The sequence below is a fragment of the Dasypus novemcinctus genome, chromosome 17, assembly GCF_030445035.2.
Source record: "Dasypus novemcinctus isolate mDasNov1 chromosome 17, mDasNov1.1.hap2, whole genome shotgun sequence".
In the NCBI taxonomy this organism is placed as follows: Eukaryota; Metazoa; Chordata; class Mammalia; order Cingulata; family Dasypodidae; genus Dasypus; species Dasypus novemcinctus.
Window position 1 is genome coordinate 20,465,265 of NC_080689.1, and position 23,895 is coordinate 20,489,159.

General features: G+C 43.8%; 1 protein-coding gene across 8 annotated transcripts in view; it reads left to right on the forward strand.

Annotated features, from left to right (window-relative positions):
* Window positions 1–23,895, forward strand: part of LTBP1 (latent transforming growth factor beta binding protein 1) — a 410,312-nt gene that overhangs the window by 165,858 nt on the left and 220,559 nt on the right. For 7 of the 8 annotated variants that reach the window (XM_058278378.2, XM_058278382.2, XM_058278380.2 and 4 more), the window contains exon 5: window positions 10,686–10,853. In XM_058278378.2, the coding sequence (XP_058134361.1) occupies window positions 10,686–10,853 (168 nt within the window). Of the gene's footprint in view, window positions 1–10,415; window positions 10,854–23,895 lie in introns of those variants that run through there. The other variant, XM_071208757.1, reaches the window with a different exon arrangement.

The following is a 23,895-nucleotide window of genomic DNA, read 5'->3' on the forward strand; positions in this document are numbered from 1 at the left end:
TCCATTTACAATACCTTTGATTCATTTCTCTTCATTTCCTCCCCGTCTTCTATTCCCATGTCATTCTGCTCTCACCATTTAATCTTTACCTTTTCCAAAGTGGGAGAATCTCCAGGTGGAATGCTTGTAATAGATAGAAAAGGAGGATAAAAATATAAACTGTTTTTTTTCTGCCTTGATTGAGGTCAAAGGAAGGTGGGAAAACTTGAGAGATGTACATAATTGTTGTATGTGCAAAGAGCCAAGAGAAAATGGAGGGTTATAATGTATGGGTATACTTTGGTTGGTGAAAGTCATAGAGGGAGGGGGTAGTTTAGTTGAGCCAAAAGGAAAAAAGATGGAAAAGAAGCGGGGCAGAAGATTTCTATGGGGAAGAAACTACACGTCGTAGCATCAGAGGTGGGAGTGAGTGAGGACAGTTGCACAGTTTGGGGTGATGAGATGGAAGATGAGGCTAAGTTGGGTCTAGGTGGGAAAGGGTTTAATTTACTTTTGAGAAATTTGATTTTGTCAGAAAAATTGCTCATAACAGTTATATTGATGATATTGAACCCTAATTCTTGAAATGGTAGAGATAATCTGGGGCCTTCATAGAAGATGGCATCCACTTCATCAAGCTTATGAATACATCATGAAGTTTGTACCTTGGTAAACAAATAGCCTAGTAGATTTCTGTCCTTTTAGTCAGACTTGCTTTTCAACGTACAAACATGTTATTTATGGAACTGGTGAGTGATATACTGATGGCATATGCCTCCATTTACTTGCTGTTTGAAAAACAACAAATGTGGGGATAAATAAAACAAATTCTGTTCCAAAATTAAGGGACAGAAATCCTGAGTCATGTGAAGCACATCTAACCTACTATTTCTGAGAGGAGCCCATGCAAATTAGTTTATTTGAGATTAGAGGTCTTTTATGGATAACAGGTAAGTGTTTGCTGCTGTGCTCCTTTGCCTGCTTTAGGGAACCACAGCAAAACCATTTTCATGACGTTTGCTTGTAAGCCTTCTCCACCCCCATCCCACCCCCACCCCTGAGGCAGCAAAGACAGGCTGAGGATCTTGGAGGGATGAACAGAGATTTTTCACACATGAAAAATGTGCTTTCAAATGGCATTTCCTCCTTGAGAAACAAATTCTTAGGAAGAGAAACCTCTTGATCCATGAGGCAAAAAAGTAATCACTTGGAAAACTCATTTATCCCTTTCCAAATATGGCTCCCATGGTTGTCAGGATTCCAGATCCAGGCTGGAGATTACATTCTCCTTTCAGAATCGACAAAATAGGCACAATGAGTTTCCTCCCTCTTTTCCTCCCTTCCTGTTTTCCTTATTTCTAAGTTATGAGCTGATTTAAGTCCCATCTTCTTGGAGGATGTGTCCGTTCAACTCTTTAATCATAATATTTCAGATACCACTGTCCATTTCAAATGGTCAGTTTTTTGGTATTCAGGGCCAGGAGCAGAGAAGGGAATTCCAGGTATGTTCTAGTCAGGTGAGTTTTAAAGATTGTGTTGAAACACCATGGGACATCCCAGTACAGTTCCAGGAACACTAGGGTCCATTGCTTGTGCCTATTGCTGCCTCTGGTTAGTTGTGAAGCCTTTGGCAAGTATTCTCACCTCGTTCCCTGGACTGCGGCATAGAACCTGTCCCAGACCTTCCTGGGATTTGGTTTCCTCATGAGTAAACTGAAGAAGTGTACCTAGACAGCCGAGTTCTCTCAGGGTCTATGAGGTAAAGAAAAATATTTTATGTAAAAAAAAAGTCAGGAAATGAAAATATTGAGAAGCTGCTCTTTGTTTTGTTGGTTGGTTTTCTACTTCTCATTACTGTTTTTGCTTTCCCCGTACACTGGGTCTAATCCTGCTGGTTGAGGAAGCTACTTTTTGGGTAAAAGTCTTTCTCCTGTAAAATATATTATACCTTAAAAATACTTGATTTAGTTCCAGGGATAAAAATAGGATCTTATATTTTTAGAGAGAACTTACGTTCAGTATTTAAAGGGGAAAAACTAAGGAGAATAAGGAACGATTAAAACAATCCCTTAGTTTCAATGTCCAATTTAAAGTCCAATCGGGGACATTGGAGTCTGTCTGGTGGTGTAGGACTGAGGATGAGAATATATGTGATTCTAGGTGAAAATCATAGTTCTTGAATTTTAAGTCAAGATAATAGAGATTAAATGAATGAAATTAGACTTGACCCCTGAAATAAGTGTAAATCTGTGATGAAATTTATCATTCTTATTGGTGGACTTTCAGTTAGTCCCACAGCCAGTCTCCCTGAGATAGGAATCAAAATATATCTGTTTATGGTTTTTTTTTGGTTGCTTTTTTGGTGAATTTGATGGCTTACTGGCTCTTCAGATCAAAGTTGCAGAATCTGGGTAGTAGTGTGTTGTATTTTCTAGTTGTTCTTTGCCTAACAAAGGGAATGGATATTAATAAATCAGAACTATGTTAACAATTAGACACCTTGTGCACTATCAGAGATTTTTTCCACAAATTAGTGGAAGTTTCTGTCATGTGTCATGTGCCATGATGCTTGCATTAATATATTGTGAGATTTGGGGAGCAAATAATTCTTTTTCTTCTTAAAAAGTGCTTGAGAGATTGCTATTTCCTGTTGCTTATTCAGTTCTCATTGGCATGCTTAATTAAAATTTGTTAACTTTAAAAAATATGTCCTTGGCCAATTTTGTTACGTTTTGATGATTTGGAGAAACAAATATGTTATGTAATCATTGCAGAGTTTCTAAGCCATAATGACTTGTCTTCCCTTCATCTGAAACTTTTGTGATTAAAATATTTCTCTCTGACAAATAGTCTTTTAGAAAGAGGGCTTGAGGGTAAAGGTTTCAGAGAATTGTTCTTTTTTTTTTGTTTAACCCTGCTGACAGTTACCGTAGATTAATATTATTATTATTTGTTATTCAGTTTGCCATTTCTGAAGCATATACATACATTCATTCAGTTATTTCTTGAGCACTTGCTATGAGATACACGTTATATACATATATATGTAGCAGTAAACAGGCACTTTTCTGTCTTCATGGAGTTTTCATTCCCATGACAAAATAAATATATAAAATTTGTAAAAAATAGGGAAAGCAAAGCAGGGCACAGGGAAGGGGAATATGGAAGGTGTGGGGTGCTGCAGCTTCATGGAAGGTGGTCAGGAAGGCCTCTGAGAGTGTGACATTCAGAAGAAGACTTGAAGGAGGTGAGGCAGGAGGCTGTGTCTATCTTGGGGGAGGTGTATTCTAGACAGAAGAGCAAGGGCAAAGGCTGAAGACTGGAGTGTGCCCAGTGTTTTGAGGAATAGCAAGGAAGCTAGAATGGCCAGAGAGGTGTGGGCTAGAGAAGGTTAGCAGGAGGTGAGGTCAGAGCAGCCCTAGGGGCCAGTTTGCGGAGGGTTGTGGGGGCACCGTGAGGCCTTTGGCTGGTATTCTGGTTGAGGTGGAGCCACGGAAGGAGTGGTGCCATGATCTGACTAATGTACATTGTAGAGGGATGCACTGAATGCTGAACGCTGTGGAAATAGGCTGTGGGTGAGCAAGAGTAGAAGCAGGGAGGCTGTTAATATAATCCCAACAAAAGACGATGGTGGACTGCACCAGGGTGTTTGCAATGGAGGTAGTGAGAAGTTGTCACCTTTTGGAAACAGAGCTAACAGGACGCGCTGTTGCCTTGAATGCCAGATGATAGAGAAGGAAAAAAGAGTCAAAAATAGACTTGCTGTGTGTGATGGGGAAAGACTTGAAGAAGAACAGATTTGGGTTAGGGTACAGGGAGGAATCAAAGCTTAATTTTGGATATGTGTTGTTTGAGATGCCGATTATATATTAGACCTCTACTGAGCATCCACACACAAATTGCATGTATACAAGGTAGAGGTATCTAGGCTGGAGTTATACATTTACTATAGCTATGTCTGTAGTTAGTTTTTTAATCCATGAGACAAGATGAGACCATCCAGGAGTCCAGTGTAGATAAAGAAGGGAAGTCTCTAAAGACTGAGCTCTGGAGCCCTCCCCTGGAGAGGATCAGGAGAAGGGGTGGCCCGTGAGGTAAGAGAACCACAAGAGTGGAGTGGGATAACCAGACAACCAAAGGGAAAAAGAGTGTCACAAAGCAGAGAGGATTCAGCCAGGTCAAATGTGCTGAAAGTTTGAGTAAGAGTCAGAGGATTGGACATTGGATTTAGCAAAATGGAGGCCACTGGTGACCTGTACTAGGGCAACTTTGGTGAAGTAGAGGCAGCAAAACTCTGACTGGAACAGGTTCAAAAGAGAATGGGAAGAGAGGCAATGGAGACAGGTAGTATAGACAACTCTTTGGGGGAGTTTTGCTGTAGGAGGGCAGAGAAATAGGGCATTGTCTACAGTAGGATGAAATGGGGGCAATTAGGAGGGAAAGAATGGCCTTTAAAGATGGCAAGTTGTACAGCAAGTTTGTGTGCTAATGGGAATGAAATGAGGGAGTGTGAGTAAGCCAGAGAGGAGAGGCTCTGGTTCAGTGGAATGGGCAGCCTTAGATAGGACTGCATCCTTTGTCAGGAGGAAGACAGGACAGTCATAGATACAGGTAAGTTGAGAGACTTGTGTCTTACAGCTTGTATTTTCTCTGTGAAATCATTTGTGAGGTTAGCCTTAAGAATTTGAGAAGGGGTAGCTGTTGTATTTCTAGTGTGTATTTACAGATTCAAATAATGGTATACATTTGGTACCTACTTTTTCATGAGTACATAAAGCATTTTTTAAAGAAACTCAGGATATATCCAGAAACATATTCTTATCTTAAACACTTTCATATCTATTCTGCCTTTCTTTGCTTCTTCACAGGCCTCTCTTAAACTATGAACAGAAGGAAATTGGGTATGTGTGTGTGAGAGAGATGAATGGCTGACAGTTTCCTTCAGTGAACATTCATTCAGGAGAACTGAAGCGGGGAGAAAGCTCAGGTGTCTTCACTTAGATTTGTTATCACCTGCACAGCAACTCTGTCTTTCTACCTCTTTATTTAGCTAATCCTACCTGAAAAACTCAAGAGAGCTGCAAAGTAACTCTAGGTTCTTATTTGATGAAGTCCTTATATCAGAGGGATCTCATCCTAGTTTCCTTGTTGGTGGGTTTTCCAGGATTGGGGTAGGCTGATTTGATAGTAATTTCTATTTATATTGCCTCCCTCCCTCCGTCCCTCCCTCCCCACTTAAAGAACACAGAACACTCTATGAGCATTATTTTAATAGTCTAGGAGGAATTAAGTCAGCCCGAAGCACTGAACAATAAAGTCCTGTTAGTCTAAGCATTATTTAATACTTTTGTGATTTGTCCTTCAAAGAATTTTTGGCCTTCAGACAAGCAATGGACCGCAAGTGGGAGTATGAGCTATTAGCTCTATTTCTGTCACACCCAGAAGAGAGTCCATGTGACCTGTGAACTGAATCAGCCCCGAAGTCTCTCTAAACAGGTTTCAGTTAATGGGCCAGGGGCTGGCTTTTAACCTCAGAGAGGTAGCCTCTCCTCCAGGATGTTGCCTGGGCTTTCTGGCCCCTGTTGTTTAAGTTGGATGCATGCTAACGTGCTGTTGCAGCATTCTGAGTGAGTGCTGAGGAGACTGTATTTGTTCCTGACATCTGATGTGAGTCTTGAACTTGTTATATTTATTTTTTGGCTGCTTTAGCTTTTGGTCACATCCTAGTCTAATGACTGAAAGATGTCAACTGTGTGCTTTTCAAGATTGAATTCCATTTGTCAAGGACAATTTTCGCAATTTTGAATTTTTTTCCCTATTACTAATGATTGGGAAGCAGAAACGAACACTTTTTATCTTGGGAGGGCATCGGCTTCACTTCCACCCCATTCGCCACTCACTCTGAATATCTGTGGTTTATTTTAAAACATGCGCCAGTGCCTCTTCTTGGAGGTATAAATTCGCACAGGGTCTGGCAGAAGCTCCAGACAGGATGTTGATTCTTGAGCTTCTTGACTGATTGAATAGGAGGCCCAATGGAGGTGCTACCTGGCTTCAGGCAACCCGAGTTTCAGGCCAAAGCCTCTAAAACCCACGGTTCTAAAGTGCTTGCTTAAGATTTCTGGGGCTGATTTACCTTCGGGGATCTAAAAATTACATTTTTCCCCTCAGAGGGACCCAGCATGAGAGCTGTGCCAGCAGTTTCCTTTTAACTCCTGACTGGCCTGAAATTGTTTCTCAGCTCTGTAATTCTTAATCAGCCAATAAACACTATGGATGGCCTACCACCCATTTGCTCGCCAGGGAGTCATTTAACCTTTTTGGGCTTCAGTTTCCTCTCTGGTGAAGCAGGACTTTGGAGAAGCATGAATGACTTTAACATCCTGTGGAAGCCCCAACCTCTTTGGGGTTCTATAGTTGCTCTTGCCCCATGCATATCTTCAGGTCACTTTGTTTATTTCACTTTTATTGGGCACAACTGATAGTTAAATATTAGCCTATTCAAGGAAGATGCCTTTTATAGATTAATGACCTATGGAGTAAAGTTCATGTCCATTATTACTAAATTCGCCCTAAACTCTTGAAAGATGGGCAGTGTTTTCTCTAGCTTGTTGCATGTGAGGAATTTGAAGCTCAGAACAGTGGACCTTAGCTTTGTGTATTTTAATGTTTAAACTCTCTACACTATGTCACAGATATGAGGAAAGGTTTTAGGGGTTGAAGGTGAGAAATTATATTTTCTAATCTATTCCATATTTATGGAGATCTTTTTTAGATCTCTGAAGGACAATCCAGTGTCAGAAGTGACTGTGTGTTTTCTCACTACTGGTTTAGAGAGGATTGACACTGAAAACTAAAGGTAATTATAATGAAGAATAAATGCTTCACGAATAGACAAGAGGACCCACTGAGGTTACAAGTGTCTGTTTTAGAATTGGATTACTTTATAGTAGAATACTTGTGAAACACAAGGGAAAATATGAAATATAATGCATTTCCTGCTTCCAAGAAGATGTGGATATTATAAAATTCAGAATTAAGTCATATGAAATTGCCTCTGCCTTTTGAAATTCCAGATGATTCTGGGCCAATTTTTTTTTTTTTTTGGCAAAGAGATATTATAAGTTTTTAAACACAATAGGCTTGGAGGATCTCAAGTGCCTATAAAGTGACTACAGTAGCTGGGAGGTAAAATGGGAATTGTGATTAAGTGCTTGCTTTCTTTGGATGTCTCAGTTTGCCTAAGTGAGCATAATTTAGGTGACTGTATGTGCATCTGCATGGCAGCTGCTGGTGCTACAAGTTAATGCCAGAGAAGACAAAATAGTTGGCACACCATTTCTAATTTCATTATTGTACCAAGGGCCAGAAAAAATATTAGTTTATATTTTTTTGAACTGGGAAAATGTCTTTTTTTTTTTTTTGGACTAAATGCATATACACACACACAATATCCTCAAGATATTTGTTAGCCTAGCTGAACACTTCGAGTATGAGCTAATTTGTGTGTGTGTGTGCTACTGTTAAAAAAAATTAAGCTAGATGAATTTTGTGTGCTTGTATAATGAACATTCTATTGAGATTTTTTATATTTCTGAGGTAGACTCTCAGATAATTTTAAAATGTCATATAAGCATTGAAAGCAGAGGTTGACAAACTGTGTTTCTGTACATAAAGCTTTATTGGAACACAGCCACTTCTGTTCATTTACATATTGCACTGCAGTGACATAGGTGAATTGTTGCAACTTTGGCCTGCTGACCTAAAATATTTACTATCTGGCCCTTTTTAGGGAAAGTTTGCTGATCCTTGAGTTGAAGCATCCATAGTGGTTTCTATGGGCTGCCATTTTGCCAGGTGCTGGAAGGTCTTGTTGGCTGCTGGGATCTCCCCCCACCTCAGGCCTGAGCACCAATATTAGAGCCACTGATGAGAGAGAAACGGTCTTGGAGAAACAGTGGAAGGGACTGAGGGCATTTCTTCTTCTCTGAGGAATCATTTTCATCAGCTGGTCTTGTCAGGTCCCTTCCAAGTTTAATGTTCTTTGATTCCATGGAAGTTATCTTTAAGTAGTTGAATGGCTTTTTTTTTTTTTTAAGATTTATTTTATTTATTTCTTTCTTCTCCTACCCCCACCCTCGTTTTTTGCACTTGCTGTGTCTGTTCATTTTCCCTTGTTTCCTTATTTATTTATCCCCTCCCACCCCGGTTGTCTGTTCTGTGTCTGTTTGCTGCGTCTTCTTTGTCTGCTTCTGTTGTTGTGAGCGGCACGGGAATCTGTCTCTTTTTGTTGCGTCATCTTGTTGTGTCAGCTCTCTGTGTGTGCAGCACCATGCCTGGGCAGGCTGCACTTTCTTTCGCGTTGGGCGGCTCTCCTTATGGGGCACACTCCTTACGTATGGGGCCCTCCTACGTGGCGACACTCCTGCATGGCATGGCACTCCTTGCGCGCATCAGCACTGCGCATGGGCCAGCTCCACACGGGTCAAGGAGGCCCGGGGTTTGAACCATTGACCTCCCATGTGGTAGATGGACGCCCTAACCACTGGGCCAAGTCCACTTCCCTTCCCTTGTTTCTTTACCAGGCACTGGAAACTGAACCCAGGGCCTCTGATGTGGAAGGGATGTGCCTAATTGCTTGAGCCACTTCATTTCCCTGCTTTGTTGTGTCTCTCATTATGTTTTTCTTCTTGTGTCTCTTGTGTCATCTTGTGTTGGCTTGCCATACCTGCCCATTGCGCCAGCTCACTGTCTTCTTTAGGGCGTACTGGGAACTGAACCAGGGACCTCCTATGTCCCTGAGGCAGGAGCTCAATGTTTGAGCCACATCTGCTTCCCAGTTAAAGGGCTTTTCATGAAGAAGATTAGATTGTGTGGCTGGGAGTGGAGTTAGAATTAATGGGTAGAAGTTATGTGAGCATGTACTTCAGCTCAAGAAAGAATAGATCTTGCTTGGAGCTGTCCATCACTAGAATGTACTCTCTTAGTGGATAATGAGTTCCCCAACACTAGAGGTGTTCAAGATAGGCTAGATCACCACTAAGTTCATGGAATTCAAATACTGGATTAGAGGTGGTTGCATCAGAAGACCTTTGAGGCCCTGTTCCAACCTTGACAATTCTGATGGATGGCTCCTTTGGTTAAAGTTCTTTGCTTCCAAGTTCAGATTTGATCACATTTTATTCTGTTTAGCATTTAGAGGTATCTTGAATGACTTTCTGAAAATATAATCCTGGTCAAACCCAAGGCAGTATGAAGAAGATGCTTTTCTGATGGGCAGGAGATTCAGAGGAACGGCTGACCCCAGAGCCATCCCTTTGGCCCCTGCAGTTAGGCAGTGGGCAGCAGGAAGGACACTGCTTCTACCAGCCTTATAGCCCCAAAGATGAGCGGTCTCTCTCCAGCTGCTGCTCCCCTCTTCACTTGCTGCCAGGGTCCTAGAAAGAAGAAGGACCTGGCTAGGGGCATATCACAGACAGAGAAGTCGAAACAGGGGTTCTGCATTGCAGTTTACAAGGAAACAATTTAAATTGGAACCTGGCTGTGAAGGACAGGTGTGGGTAAAGCCACGCAGCCTCTGCCTCACCTTCTCAACTCTGCACAAAAGCAGCCACTGAGAACACATGAATGATAAGTGTGGCTGTGTAACAATAAAACTTCCTTTACAAAAGACAGGCATCGGACTGTATTTGGCCCATCGGCCATAGTTTACCCATTTCTAACATAGACGTTGGAAATCAGAACTGCCTTGAAAACATCAGCTCCAGTTCCCTCATGTTTTGGGGAAAAGGTGAAATGACTTGTCTAAATTCACACCATGAACTTGTGGTTGAGCCAGGATTAGAGCTGAGAATTTGACTCTTAGTTGAGTGCCCATCTTGTCACACCAAGCTGCCTCCACTGTGTGGTCAGGTTATAGCATTTGGTTTTTAGGAGAGGACCATGCGAATGAAAGGAGCAGCAGTGAGAGCTCAAGGGTGGCCTTTTAAGGGAAGCAATCGCTCAGCCTCCTGACCTGTCCTAACTTTTTCTTAGGTGGGCTCAGTTTGCTGTAAAACAAAATAGATGCTGCATGCATTCCTGTGGAGAAATAACGCCCCAGAGTTGTGAAAAGAGCAACGGGCTCCCGCAGCTGCGTCACAGGATTTGATCACTTCAGCTCAGAGTGCCAGGAGATTTGAGACAGATGTTTTCAGACATGCCGCATGCCTAAAACATTTCCAGGGGTCGGGCTGCAAATGGTGACTTAATCAGTGGAGAAACGGGGAAAGTATGCGAGACGAGGACACAAAAGTTTATTCACTGCTAGGTGCACGGCCAACCTCTCTGCATTACATCTGCCCGTCAGGGTTGGCTCTTTAATCTGTCGTGCCCTCGCTATTGCTCTTTGTCTGCCCGTGAATAGAGTGCAGCCCTGCGGTTAGTAATCCCACTCCAGTGACTCGACTTCAAATGTGGTTTTGGAGTGCATCCCAGAGCTCTGTTTGCTAAGCTTCCTCCTCCTGTTTCAGAGACACCACTGGATACAGAGCAGCGAGCACTGAAGGCTTCCCTCTTGCCTGAAACCTGTCGGGTCGTGGGCTCCCTTTTTCCCCCTCTTGCTCCTTTCTTCTTTCTTTTTTTTAAAAATTAAACCTCCCAAGGCAAGTTCATGGCTCCTAAGCTGACGTGTTTGTTGTTCTTTCTCTCCCTGCCTGGGCTCCCAGTGAGCAACCACACTGGCCGCATCAAGGTGGTCTTTACCCCGAGCATCTGCAGAGTGACCTGCACCAAGGGCAGCTGCCAGAACAGCTGTGAGAGGGGCAACACCACCACCCTCATCAGTGAGAACGGGCACGCCGCCGACACCCTGACGGCCACCAACTTCCGAGTGGGTGAGTCCCGCCTGCCCTTCCCGGGGAGTGGGGATGGGACGGCAGTTGGAGGCACCCCCTCTGTTCCCGCACCTCTGGCTTGAGGGGTTTCTGCCCGTGAGCACGAAGGTGCTGCTTACACGAGCTCTTCTTCTAAACGACTTTCTGAATAATGTGTAACCTGATGTTTGGTTTCTTAGAGGAATGGCAACTGGATGATTTCCCTGGGTTTCTTATCATTTACACAGCATTGTGGGGACGGTGGGGTGGAGTCAGGCTGCTGGTTGTAGGTTTGAGATTGCAAAACTCGCATTGATCCGCTAGGAATTTTATCTGCCCGGTGATAAGTAGGATTTGCATTAGGTTTGAGTCATGTTTTAGAGTTTGGTAGGCGGTAATGAATGTTAAATTTGTAATTCAGAAGTAACCTTGCCCTAAAAAATATCACTCTCTGAAGATTGTCAAAGACCTGTGTTCTGATAGTAGATAGGGAGGCAGACTGGCATCTTTTGCCCCATTTCTGCTCTGTATCACCAAGATTGTATTATAAACTGATGTATAATGTGGATTGGGGGGGGGGGGTGGGGAGAAGATTATTAATATACTAATGGTAGAATTACTGTCATCGCTCAAAAACTTTACATCATTTGTAATGAATTGAAAGGCGGATCATGGTAGGCACCGACTGTGATAAAGGCTTCTTGCTACTTTTTTCACTTTTTGTTCCTTTTAAACTTTTCAGTAAATTGAGAAAGTATTGTAGTCCACTGAGTGCTGTCGTACTACCATGATGTCATGCAATGTGGTATTTTTGTCACAGAAAAAAACGTATTTTATTATTTTTTGACCAATTATGGTTTGCCATGTGTACTCAAATAATCGCAGACACCCATGTTATGAGTTACTCACAAGAATAACCCAAATGTCAGACAGATAATAACACTGGCTAGATCTGGTCTTTTTATGGAATAGTGCTGTTTAGTCTTGGGAGTGTGTGTCTGGGAGTAGGAGAGAGGGTGTCTATTTCAAATTGATTTCCATCGAGACAAAATTCAGGGGGGCAGCTTGAAATCTCTACTAGCTCTTTGATTACTCTGCTGCTTCCCTGTGGCTCCTAATCTTGGTGAGGTCCGGGCTGTGTTCTTGATCATCTGCACTTGGAAAAAGCATATACCCACAGATACTATTTGAAAGGGTATTGTAAATTTCCTGACTATGACAGGGGCACTTGGGGCATATTTTAAAAAGAATTTAGCTGGCGGCTGTGAAGTGGCAAATTATGCTTAGCAGGGCAGGTTGCCCAGTCGAATGGGAAGTGTGTTGAACTGATGACCGGGAAACTGGATTCTGGTCCGGGTCCCGCTGCTAACTAGCTAACCCTCAGGGTGTGCCAGTTAATATTTCTGGATCTCAGTTTTTCTCGTCCATGAAAGAAATTGGATTGTATTTAGTTGACCTCTAAAATTGAGTCCCTTTCTAAAATCTGTTTTTTTTTTTAATCTTTAAGAAGAAATACTATTTTCTGACTTTTTTGGAGGTCTGTGGACAAGGAGAGGAGGGGGAAAGGCAATTCCCAACAGGTTATTATGGACTTAATGGCTTTTTCCCTTTTTATCTTTCTTGGTTGCCTTATGCTTATCACTTTTTCTCGTTCAACAACAACTTCTCCTCAGTCTCCCCTCTCTCCCCCTCTTACTTATATTTATCATAAATCTTTATAGTAGGGACGATGAAATAGTTGGGATGGGCTGTAACTTGGCTGGCAGTATATTCATTTTGAAACTAAATATTTGAATGCTTTAAGAAACAGGGGAAGTCTACTTGTTAAAACATGCTGTATGCTTTCCTGTTTGGCCTTTAACCAGATGTTTAGGTACAGAATGCACATAGCCTATTCAAAACACAAAATGGAACAAAATTATATACCCAAAAATTTCAAAATCAAAACTCAGCTCTTTCACAAAAGAATAGGCAGGGTAGTTTAATTTTAAAATGGGGGGCATAGTAATTAATAAATAATTTCACATTAAAAATAGTGAAAACTATTCCAATTATATTCTAAACTCTTTCCCTCCTATTGCATTTTTGTTTGAATATTGGATAGTTTGAGGGACAAGTTTTACAATTTTTCTTTAGGGAAGAATGATAATTTTGGAAAACTTATAGATTATGATTCTTCAGAAACATAGTATAGTTTTTAAAATACATTTTTTTAGGCACAAAAGATAGCTTTTTATACTTTTATTGGTCTTAGTATAATTTTATTATTTCCAAAAAGTGCTTTTCTGATTTTTCAGTTACATATAAATATATATTTTTGGAGAGCTACGGACATATATCTGTATATTTATGTACAATAGATTAAATTTTCTTTGACAAGTACAATATGTATATGGAAAATAGTACAGTTTGAGGAAAATTCACAGTCTACTGTAACTTGGTAACTACACTCTTTGGCCTTTCCTATTTAAGGATGCTGAAAGGCAAGGGCCAGATAGTAAATATTTCTGGCTTGGTGGGCCATCTCTGTTGCAACAACTCACCTCTGCCCTGGTGGCTCGAAAGCAGCAATACACAATATGTAAGTGAATAGGCATGGCTGTGTTACAAAAGCAGTCCATAGGCCGAGTTTGGCTAGCATGCCATAGTTTACAGACCTGTTCTCTAAAAAGTGAAAATAATTCAAGGAAGATTATATGGACAACACAGTTAAGGCACCTTAATTAAGTAATCCATTTTGAGAATCAGAACAACTGAAATAATTTTGAACATGTATATGGTGATTACAATTTTGTTTTTTTTTTGTGGGGTGAGAGGGAAGCAGTTATTGTTACTATGTTATTAATAAGGAAACTTCAGCACAGAAGAATGGGTTGACCTTGCCTTAATTATACAAGTCATTTAGCTAGGATTAGAACCTGGGTCTCCTTATGCCATCGGTTTACTTACTCCCTCGAGTCTGATCACAAGGTGAGGTGGACAAGAGCTAAGTCTTATGGGAAAGCTGGGTGCTATCATTGAGAGAGAGAGAGAGTGCATGCGTTCAAGGACCTGAGCATCCCATAGACCTGGGCTCGAATCCTACCTTCAGTGGTTCCAGCTCTGGCCCCGGTGTGTTCTAGCTCTGTATCCTCTCCAGGCCAGGTTGTGTCATCCACACAATGCACCTAATAATAGAGATGCACAGGATTGTTTTCAGCAGGCGCTTGGGGCATATTCTTTCTTTCCTTTCATGCTCTTTCTGCATTCTTCCTGCTTGTTTATGGTATGAGTCCAGGTGACTATTTGTTCATAACTCTTAAGCATATAGTCTCAGTTCTTGTGTATTTAGTGGGCGAAATTGTAAGTAATTTCCACTTACTGTGACTTTAAAAAGTGAAGTCTGAATGAAGAAGATACCAATGGAAAGTACTCTGGGATTCTAGACAAAACTTCATTATACGAATGACGATATTGATCTGGCATAACAGAATATCTGCACTAAGTGACATTGCCTATAAAGCAGGTTTCTAATTGTAATAACCCTCGTTATGGCAGTCTGAGGTCTACCTCCTTCCCACTTGGCCTTTTTAAAGAATAAAAATGTATCCCCAGTTGGGTGGGCCAGCAGGTTCACCATTGTTTTAATGGAGTCTTTCCATTTTATAGAGTTTTTCATGAAGATAACCTCCTGGGATTTTTAAAGTTGTTTATTGAGTCTTAAATTCCTTCAACAAGAAGAGCATATGAATTCATGTTGTCACATCTAGAATATTTCACATACAATAATTCTGTCACTTGGCATAACTTATTTGTAGTGACATTGAAAAGCAATTAAGATTGCTGAAATAAAACATTAAGTTTATGTGGTGCTGCTTTCTCTAAGTAGTTACAAACGACTTACATTCTGTTAGCACCAATTATAAAAAAAGTATTGGGTAGTTAGTGTTGGTTAATTTAAAAAGTATGTCCTCAAGTCATTTCATATGATGCTTACTACCTCTGAGAGGGGTCAACAGTGGTATCCATATGTTGTGGATATGGTCCTCAGGCTTTAGTGGTGGCTTAGAGGTGACTTCAAGTCAGGTTTTCTTATCAAGGAGTCCAGATGTCTCTAATTCTCCCATGCTGCTTCCTAGGACCATGCATTAAGTAATTATGTATAAAACACTGTTAGATTTTCTAGATGAGTAAATCATAACACTGCCCTATAAGAGCTTATATTTTCGGGAGGGAAAGAGAAATAAAGAATTGTAGACTGATGGGGGCAGTGGGACTTGAATCATTGGTGAGTTCCAACAGTTAAGATCGGTGGGGAGTAGAGAGAAAAGAGGGTGTGAAGTTGACAGGAGAAGGAAGACTTTACCATTATAAGAATTAGGCATGGAGGTAGGAAGGCGCAGGTGGGCTCTAGGAAGTAGGAAGTTTCACTTAAGGGTAGAATCATGAAAGGTAATCATAAGGATGGACAAGACTGGGGAGGGATGGCAGGAGAACTTACTAAAGTTCTTTGAAACAGAGAGTTTAATATTTATCATTTTGAAGAAGAAAAGATCATTCCCTCAGTTTTTTGGATAGGTAACTACTGTTTGAAGAGGCAAAATAAGTGTTTGAACAGGTCATCATAATACATGCCAACCTCTAGCTTCCTTCTCCTGTTCTGAGGTTTGTTTGAGGCTCTGTACTGGAAAGCCTCCCCACAAATCTCACAAAACAAAACTTAATACTGGAGTGTTTTGATTAGGAGTTGAAGGAGTCCGTGTTGCTACATTCATTATACAGGTTCTTCGTAGAAGCGGGGAAGAAAATTCCTTTTCACTGAGGTGTTAAATACACCAACACAACTGCTCCAGAAGGAGGAGCATTTAGATCTTTTTCTGGCACCTTAGTTCAGACACTGATTGTTTTATCCTCTGCTGTTTGTCATTGATTAGACCCCTTAACGTTTGTCTACTACAGAAACCAAAGAAAAGATCACATTGTCACTCTTCCTGTGAATTTATTTCCCCCTTAATGCATAGTATAGATATATCTTATGTTTTCTAAAGATGATCCAATACAACAGTAAAGAAAAGCAGTTGCTTTTCATCTGTTCAATTTAGAATGTCTAAGAATTTGTCAAAGAAACTACTCCCAAATATATACTGTCGTATCAAATTTATTTTCTAATACTTAGTAAATGTCATAATGTAGAGCATTTCCTTTTTTATTTTTTAAAGATTTATTTAACCCCCCTCCCCTTCATTGTCTGCTCTCTGTGTCTTTTTGCTGTGTGTTCTTCTGTGTCTGCTTGTATTCTCATTAGGCAGCTCCGGGAACCGATCCTGGGACCTTCCAGGGTGGGAGAGAAGCGATCATTCTCTTGTGCCACCTCAGCTCCCTGGTCTCCTGCATCTCTTATTGTTGCTCCTCTGTGTCTCTTTTTGTTGGGTCATCTTGCTGCACCAGCTCTCTGCATGGGTCGGCACTCCTGCATGGGCCAGCACTTGGCGTGAGGCAGCACTCCACACAGGCCAGCCTGGCTTCACCGGGAGGCCCTGGGTATCGAACTCTGGACCTCCTATATGAAAGATGGAAGCCCAATTGCTTGAGCCACATCCACTTCCCATTTCCTTTTTCATTTAAGCTGTGGGGCACCTCCCAAAAACTGGTATTAGGAATATTTATTTAGCATACATTTATTGAGCACTTACTGTGTGTCAAGGATTGGTCTAGCCAATTAGGGATGGAGCAGTGAACCAAACAAAGTCCTTGCTCTCGAAGCACATTTAAAAAAAAATGTGTATGTACATTCACTACTGTCACATATAAATTTGCGGCGGCTTGCTCGGTCGGTAGAGGTGGGGTCTGGCTGCGGACGAGGGGTCGGTCCAGCTCTGGACGAGGGGTCGGTCCCGCTTGGGACGAGGGGTCGGTCCCACTTGGGACGAGGGGTCGGTCCGGCAGCAGACGAGGGATCGGTCTCACAAGGGGTTGCGCGGTTCGGCTGACGGGGTCGCCCGGCGAAGCCGGCGACGAAGGGGTCGCCCGGAGAAGCAGGCGACGAACTGGGGACAAGGGAGGCCAGGCCCTTGTCGGGGGCTCTCAGGACTGGAGGGCGCACGGCAGAAGAACTACCGCGGAGACAAGGTAAACACGCAAGTCCACTTTACTGAGGGAGAGACAACAGTTTTATAGGGGCTGGGGAAGGCTGATTGGTCGAAGCCACGCCCTGTTCTGATTGGTTGCCAGCAAAAGGTCAGTGGGCGGTACTGGATGGGGGAGGGGTGGTGGTTAGGGATTGGCTGTCGCTGTTGCTGGGGGAAGGGGCAGGGTTTAGGGATTGGTGGCTGCTGTTGCTGGGGTGGAGGGCAGACTTGAGTTTCCCGCCCACGCCTGGCTGTTGCTGCTGTCGGGGGAAGGGAAAAGGGCGGGCTGGATTTTTCCGCCTACGCCTGGCTGTTGCTGCTGTTGGGGGAGGGGAAAAGGGTGGGCTGGATTTTTCCGCCCACACCTGGCTGTTGCTGCTGTTGGGGGAGGGCAAAAGGGCAGACTGGAATTTTCCGCCCTGCGCCTGCGCAGGGAGAAAGAAGAAGAAGGGTGCTGCCCCACAGGCATCGGGTGGCGCCATCCGGGAGGAGGGGCGGCCGCGGAAGCATGGCTGCCGAGAAGGGGAGACCCGAGGGCACTCTGCGCCCATGCCGAGTTCCTTTCAGGGGTGGCGGTGAGTCCGACCAGCCACCCTATTATGGGGGCAGCGGCTTGGCCTACCGCGGCTGCTCCCCCGCCAGGCCAGCAAACCACACTTCAGCCCGACTGGTGACCGCATTTCCCCCTTCTTTTCAAATAAGGGCCAGGATGGCAGCAGCAACAAGTAGCCGAGGCCCAAGAGGCAGTAAGCAATGAGGGAAGTGGGGCTGAAGAGGGAGGTGAGTATGACGGGGATACAAATGTACAATTTGGGGGGCAGTATCTTGCCCTTGCAAGCAAGGGTGGCCAATGTCCAATTCTTGTTGATCTCGGTGGCTATAAGGTCCATCTGCTTGTTAAAAGTCCAGGATGACAGCGCGTTACAGGTAGTTGATCTCTTCTTAGCGGCGAAGAGCGGTAGAGGCAGACTGTGTGATGGTCTGGAGGATCGCAGCGGTGAGGACAAGTCGCGTCAGGGCACCAGCGATGGTGGTGGCGGCAGCGTCGGGAGTGGTGGAGACGTAGGCGAGGACAATAAGAAGGCCAAAGTCTTCACGGGCGCGAGAGAGGCCGATGTTAATGGGGCAGGCCGACATGGGGCGGCCCAATCTGCAACGCAGTAGGGGTTCAAGCGAAAAAGGGAGGGGGGCGGGGGACGAGAAAGGATGCTTTGGATGGCTGAGAAGAGGAGTGAGGTCGAGACAGGAGGAAGCTCCGCAGAAGTATGGGGAGGCAAGAGCAGAAGCATTATTGGATGCTAGAAAGCAGGCCGCGGGCCGGGGAAAGCGGGTTGCGGGCCGTTTAGCAGGGCTGGAGCTGCTTGAGAGCGATGGCGGCATGGGGGGCCGTGGTTACAATCTTCTGGGGCGGTAGTGGCTAGACAGATGGCGGAAAATATTATCAAGAAAGCAAAGGTTATGAGGAAGAAATAGAGTATTAAAGGCTGTGGGGGAAGTGAGAAGATCATTTAGAGGATAGGGTTGAGAATGGTATGTTTAAGACAGAAGCTTTGTGGTTTGTAGGAGACTGCTTTATAAATGAAGGAGAATGAGGGCAGTAAATATAGTAACGATAGATAGGAAGATGACAGTGAGGAGGAGTCTTTGTTTAAGGTTCCAATCGTCCGGCGCAACAGTGGCTAGGCCGATAGCGAGGGGTGTTGCTAAATAGACAATGGCTGCAAAGACAAAATCATCCTCTGTTTCCTTAAGAATAACTTTTCTTTAAATACTTAGTAGCATGCAATATTAGAAACCATTTCCTAAAAGCAAGTTGGTAGGGGAGCTTGGTTGCTGTTAATCTTTCCTGTTATAAAATTACCTTTTATTATTATTATCATCAATTTAGTTTTATATATATATATTTAAGAATGACCTTTTGGAATTAGCCATTTAATACCTTAATGTAAACTATTGAAGATAAATTTTATCTTTACAGAACACATTCCCTTACGTAAAGTTATCACAATACCTTTTACACTTGCCGCATGCAAATTAAATTTCAAGAGTTTATGAAAAATTAGCCATCTTACTTTAGGACAAAATACGTCTTTTTGCAAAACTTATTACATTTCCGTTAGCATTTTTACAAACTTTTAACCTTTTTAATATTCATATAAGTTTTACATTCTTTATATTATCCTGTGAAGAAAAATAAGTTATTCATTTTAATCTAGGCAAGAACAACTTTTTATGAAGACGTACAGTTAATTTTGTTAATTAAGACTTACAATTTTTTTTAATTGTAGATATCTTATTAACATTTAAACTTATGTATTAATATAATAAACTTAAGTATTAATATAAGCGCTTATTTAATTTTTGGCCATTTGAATAGAGCTCTTTTAAAGATTTCTAGTAATTTATATTTACCATCCGGAGGTATCACAATATACGTTGACATTGAACGAACAGACAGACAAACACAGAACAATTACAACACATTAACAGAAATATATAATTTATTTACAGTTGACTCATAATTCTTACTTTCTTGGTATAGCTGCTTTTAAATCCTTTTTTATATAGCATATCATAGATTATACCCTTCAAGATTTCTTCTGGACTTCATGTTGCCTGTAATAAGCCAGGAGGGAATCTTTTACCTTCCTGCTCCACAGCAAAAGTGACCCTATCTATAAGGCGAGTATAGGTGTCCGGGTCCCAAAGCTGACACGTGGTAAGCCATGGATTAAAGGGGAGAAGAAGGTCCCGATATACTTGAAGCTGTTTGAAAGAGATCTTACACCGGTGAGTGTCTAGGAGACCGGCGAGGGCCCGAACTTGTGGGGCTTGCTTAGCAGATAGGATGTTACCCATTGCTAATGGCCTTTTGGAGCCGATAAGAAAAGGGGCCCTTACCTTGAGAGCGCGGCGATGGGAGCCGAGGTGCGCGGTGAGACGAGGGGTCGGAGCCGGTGGGGCTCCGACGGTGGTCGCGGGCCAAGAGAAGGCCCCGACGAGGGGAGGGCGGGACGACGAGCAGTGGAGCAAGGCAAAGGGGAGCAAGCGTGAAGGGGAGGAGGCAGAGGTGAAGGCAGGGGTGGAGGTGCTCAGGCACGTGCTCCTGAGAGTTTTATTGGCGCCTCTTAATCATAGCGGGTCGGTATAAGCCCCCGACATGGAAGGAGAAAGCCATCCAGCGATTCTCCCAGACCGCCGTGGATCATATGAGGTCGCCAAGGTTCAGGAGCAGCAATGCAGAGCGAAAAGATAGGGGTGAGAAGAGAGGAGAGCGTAGGGCTATGGTAGGATTACTTCAGACGTGCAAGCGCGCGCTCCCGAGAAATCCAAGGCTCCTCTTAATCATAGCGGGTCGGTATAAGCCCCCGACATGGAAGGAGAAAGCCATCCAGCGATTCTCCCAGACCGCCGTGGATCATATGAGGTAGCCAAGGCTCAGGTAGCAGCAATGTTACACGAGAGAAGTCCCAAGGTGAGAAGAGAGGAGGGGGTAGGGCTGTGGTAGGATTACTTCAGACGTGCAAGCGCACGCTCCCGAGAAATCCAAGGCTCCTCTTAATCATAGCGGGTCGGTATAAGCCCCCGACATGGAAGGAGAAAGCCATCCAGCGATTCTCCCAGACCGCCGTGGATTTTATGAGGTAGCCAAGGCTCAGGTAGCAGCAATGTTGCACGAGAGAAGCCCCACGGTGAGAAGGGAGGAGGGGGGGAGGGGCCGCCAGGTTATGGAGTGAGGCTGTGGTGGAGTTGCCTTGCCCCACGTTGTGCTGTGGTGGGGTTGCTTTGCCCCACGTTGGGCGCCAGCTGCGGCGGCTTGCTCGGTCGGTAGAGGTGGGGTCTGGCTGCGGACGAGGGGTCGGTCCAGCTCTGGACGAGGGGTCGGTCCCGCTTGGGACGAGGGGTCGGTCCCACTTGGGACGAGGGGTCGGTCCGGCAGCAGACGAGGGATCGGTCTCACAAGGGGTTGCGCGGTTCGGCTGACGGGGTCGCCCGGCGAAGCCGGCGACGAAGGGGTCGCCCGGAGAAGCAGGCGACGAACTGGGGACAAGGGAGGCCAGGCCCTTGTCGGGGGCTCTCAGGACTGGAGGGCGCACGGCAGAAGAACTACCGCGGAGACAAGGTAAACACGCAAGTCCACTTTACTGAGGGAGAGACAACAGTTTTATAGGGGCTGGGGAAGGCTGATTGGTCGAAGCCACGCCCTGTTCTGATTGGTTGCCAGCAAAAGGTCAGTGGGCGGTACTGGATGGGGGAGGGGTGGTGGTTAGGGATTGGCTGTCGCTGTTGCTGGGGGAAGGGGCAGGGTTTAGGGATTGGTGGCTGCTGTTGCTGGGGTGGAGGGCAGACTTGAGTTTCCCGCCCACGCCTGGCTGTTGCTGCTGTCGGGGGAAGGGAAAAGGGCGGGCTGGATTTTTCCGCCTACGCCTGGCTGTTGCTGCTGTTGGGGGAGGGGAAAAGGGTGGGCTGGATTTTTCCGCCCACACCTGGCTGTTGCTGCTGTTGGGGGAGGGCAAAAGGGCAGACTGGAATTTTCCGCCCTGCGCCTGCGCAGGGAGAAAGAAGAAGAAGGGTGCTGCCCCACAGGCATCGGGTGGCGCCATCCGGGAGGAGGGGCGGCCGCGGAAGCATGGCTGCCGAGAAGGGGAGACCCGAGGGCACTCTGCGCCCATGCCGAGTTCCTTTCAGGGGTGGCGGTGAGTCCGACCAGCCACCCTATTATGGGGGCAGCGGCTTGGCCTACCGCGGCTGCTCCCCCGCCAGGCCAGCAAACCACACTTCAGCCCGACTGGTGACCGCATAAATTACCAAATATAGTGTATGAAACATTACGTATGCTGTAATGTCAGGTAGCTGTCAAGAGTATGAAGAAAAATAAAGTTGGAAAGGGTGAGAGAGAATGGAGGGTGATGGTGGAAGGTATGGATTGCTATTTTAAACAAGTCAGCGATGGTCTGTCTGATGAGATATTTTAACAGAGACTGGAATGAAATGAGTGAGCTCTGGGAGGGACATCATGAGATGTATACTGAAACCCTGTGACCATGTCATTTGCAGACTTCTCCCATGCCACTTTTGGTTAGGTGTTCATAACCTGTGTTGTATCAGGGAATTCTTTTAATGGTCTCTCCAAATAAAGGGCCTTACTCACAGAGGATAGAGGCAAGCAAGTCTTGCTTCCTGGTAGAAACAGGAAACGGCCCCAGAATTATTGCAGAAGGAATCTTGGTTATTTATAAGACAACATACAGTTTCTTAAGTATAGAAATGAGTTACAAAAAATCTGTCATTTCTTTCTCCATGTTATTATATAAGACCATCTTATCCAAGTGGCAGGTTCAGAACTAAAACTCAGGTCTCTGTTTTCACTATTAAAAAATCCACAATCAACTTTGGCAACAGATTACACCATAATCAAGTACTTGTAAGTGGAATCCCAGTCATAAAAAAATCAACTGTGTGAACTGTGGGTGTAGGGTTTCATGGAGATAAACTATAAAACGTATCCTCTCCTAAATTGATGGAATTAAGAACAGGCATTTTCTTCAAGTGAAAAACACAAAAGAAAGAACTGTGAAAGTTCCAAGTTTCTTGAGCAAGATGACCAAAACATAAGGGAAAACTGCTCCAAGAGGTTATATGCAGGTGAGGGCAGTGTCCTTTACTTGCTCTCGAGGCTGTTTCTTGGCCCAAAAGTGAGTGTTTAAAAAATATGACGTACATCGTTGTCCAGCTAACCTAGAGTGTTTTGGCTATAAAGAGGTTTTCCATTTTTCAACAAGTTAAATAACATGTCAGACATTTAATGCTTGGATAGTTTTTTCTTTCAAACTTGGCAAAATGACTCTTCAAAAGGCATGTGGAAAGACATCTGAATTAGAAATAACAAACTTGCACCCTCCCAAGGTGCTGTGTTTATTTGAACCTGTGATGATGCTATTGTTCAAATAAACACACTCAGCACTCTCCCCTTCTCCAATGGCCATAGCTCAGACACATTGTAAATAAGTTTCCACAGTAGCAGTGGTTAGTGTTGAAAAGTGGTTTCTATTGTATAATCACTTCTGGGTTGTGCAAAAATGTCTTCTGTGGTAAGTGTCTCCCCATTCATTATTTCTTGTGTTGGTTTCCAAAGAATTCCCATAAGAAAGGCTAATCAAGCCCACTTGAATGAGCCACCCAGAGCCAACCCAAATCATCTCAATCCTTATACTCTCTGAAATCCAACATGATCATCTCATTTAAAGTGTCAAATATAAATCAAGCCTCTAGGAACTTGGGTCCCATTTATAAGGTAACAGACAGGAGGGCTGAAAGAGCAGGCTATCAGTTTGGGCCCACAGCACTGTCATCAAAAGAGAACATTTGTGACAAAAATGCTGGAGTTTTCATCTAGAGAACAATCTGGAGATTTACGGGGGAGAGTTTTCCATGGGCCTGGGTATTGTGACAGAGAGGGTCCAAGATGTCATCTGATAGGGGGAAAATGGCAACCTTGCCACTATTGCATTTTGAGTCAAATAATTCTTAGTTGTGGAGGCTGTCCTGTGTGTCATAAGATGGTTAGCAGCCCTGGCTTCTACCCCCTAAGATGCCAGGATCACTCCCAGTTTGGACAACCTAAGTTATCTCTTGACACTGCTCCCAACTGAGAATCACTGACCTTAAATAAAAACCACCCAATATGCATTAACTTCCCATAGTCCCTTCCTCCCAGAAACCTGTACTGTAATTTCTATATCTGTAAGCTTGCATATTCTCTGATGTTTTCTTTTTAGTTATTATGGGGCTTAAACTTAACACCCCAAATCTGTAACAATCTTGTTTGTTTTGATACCAGCTTAACTTGAGTAGTATATACAAACTATGTTCCTTTATCCCTCTGCCCCCTACCTTCATGTAGTTCTTGTTACAGATTATGTTTATTCATCGTAAGCACAAAACCACTGATTTTT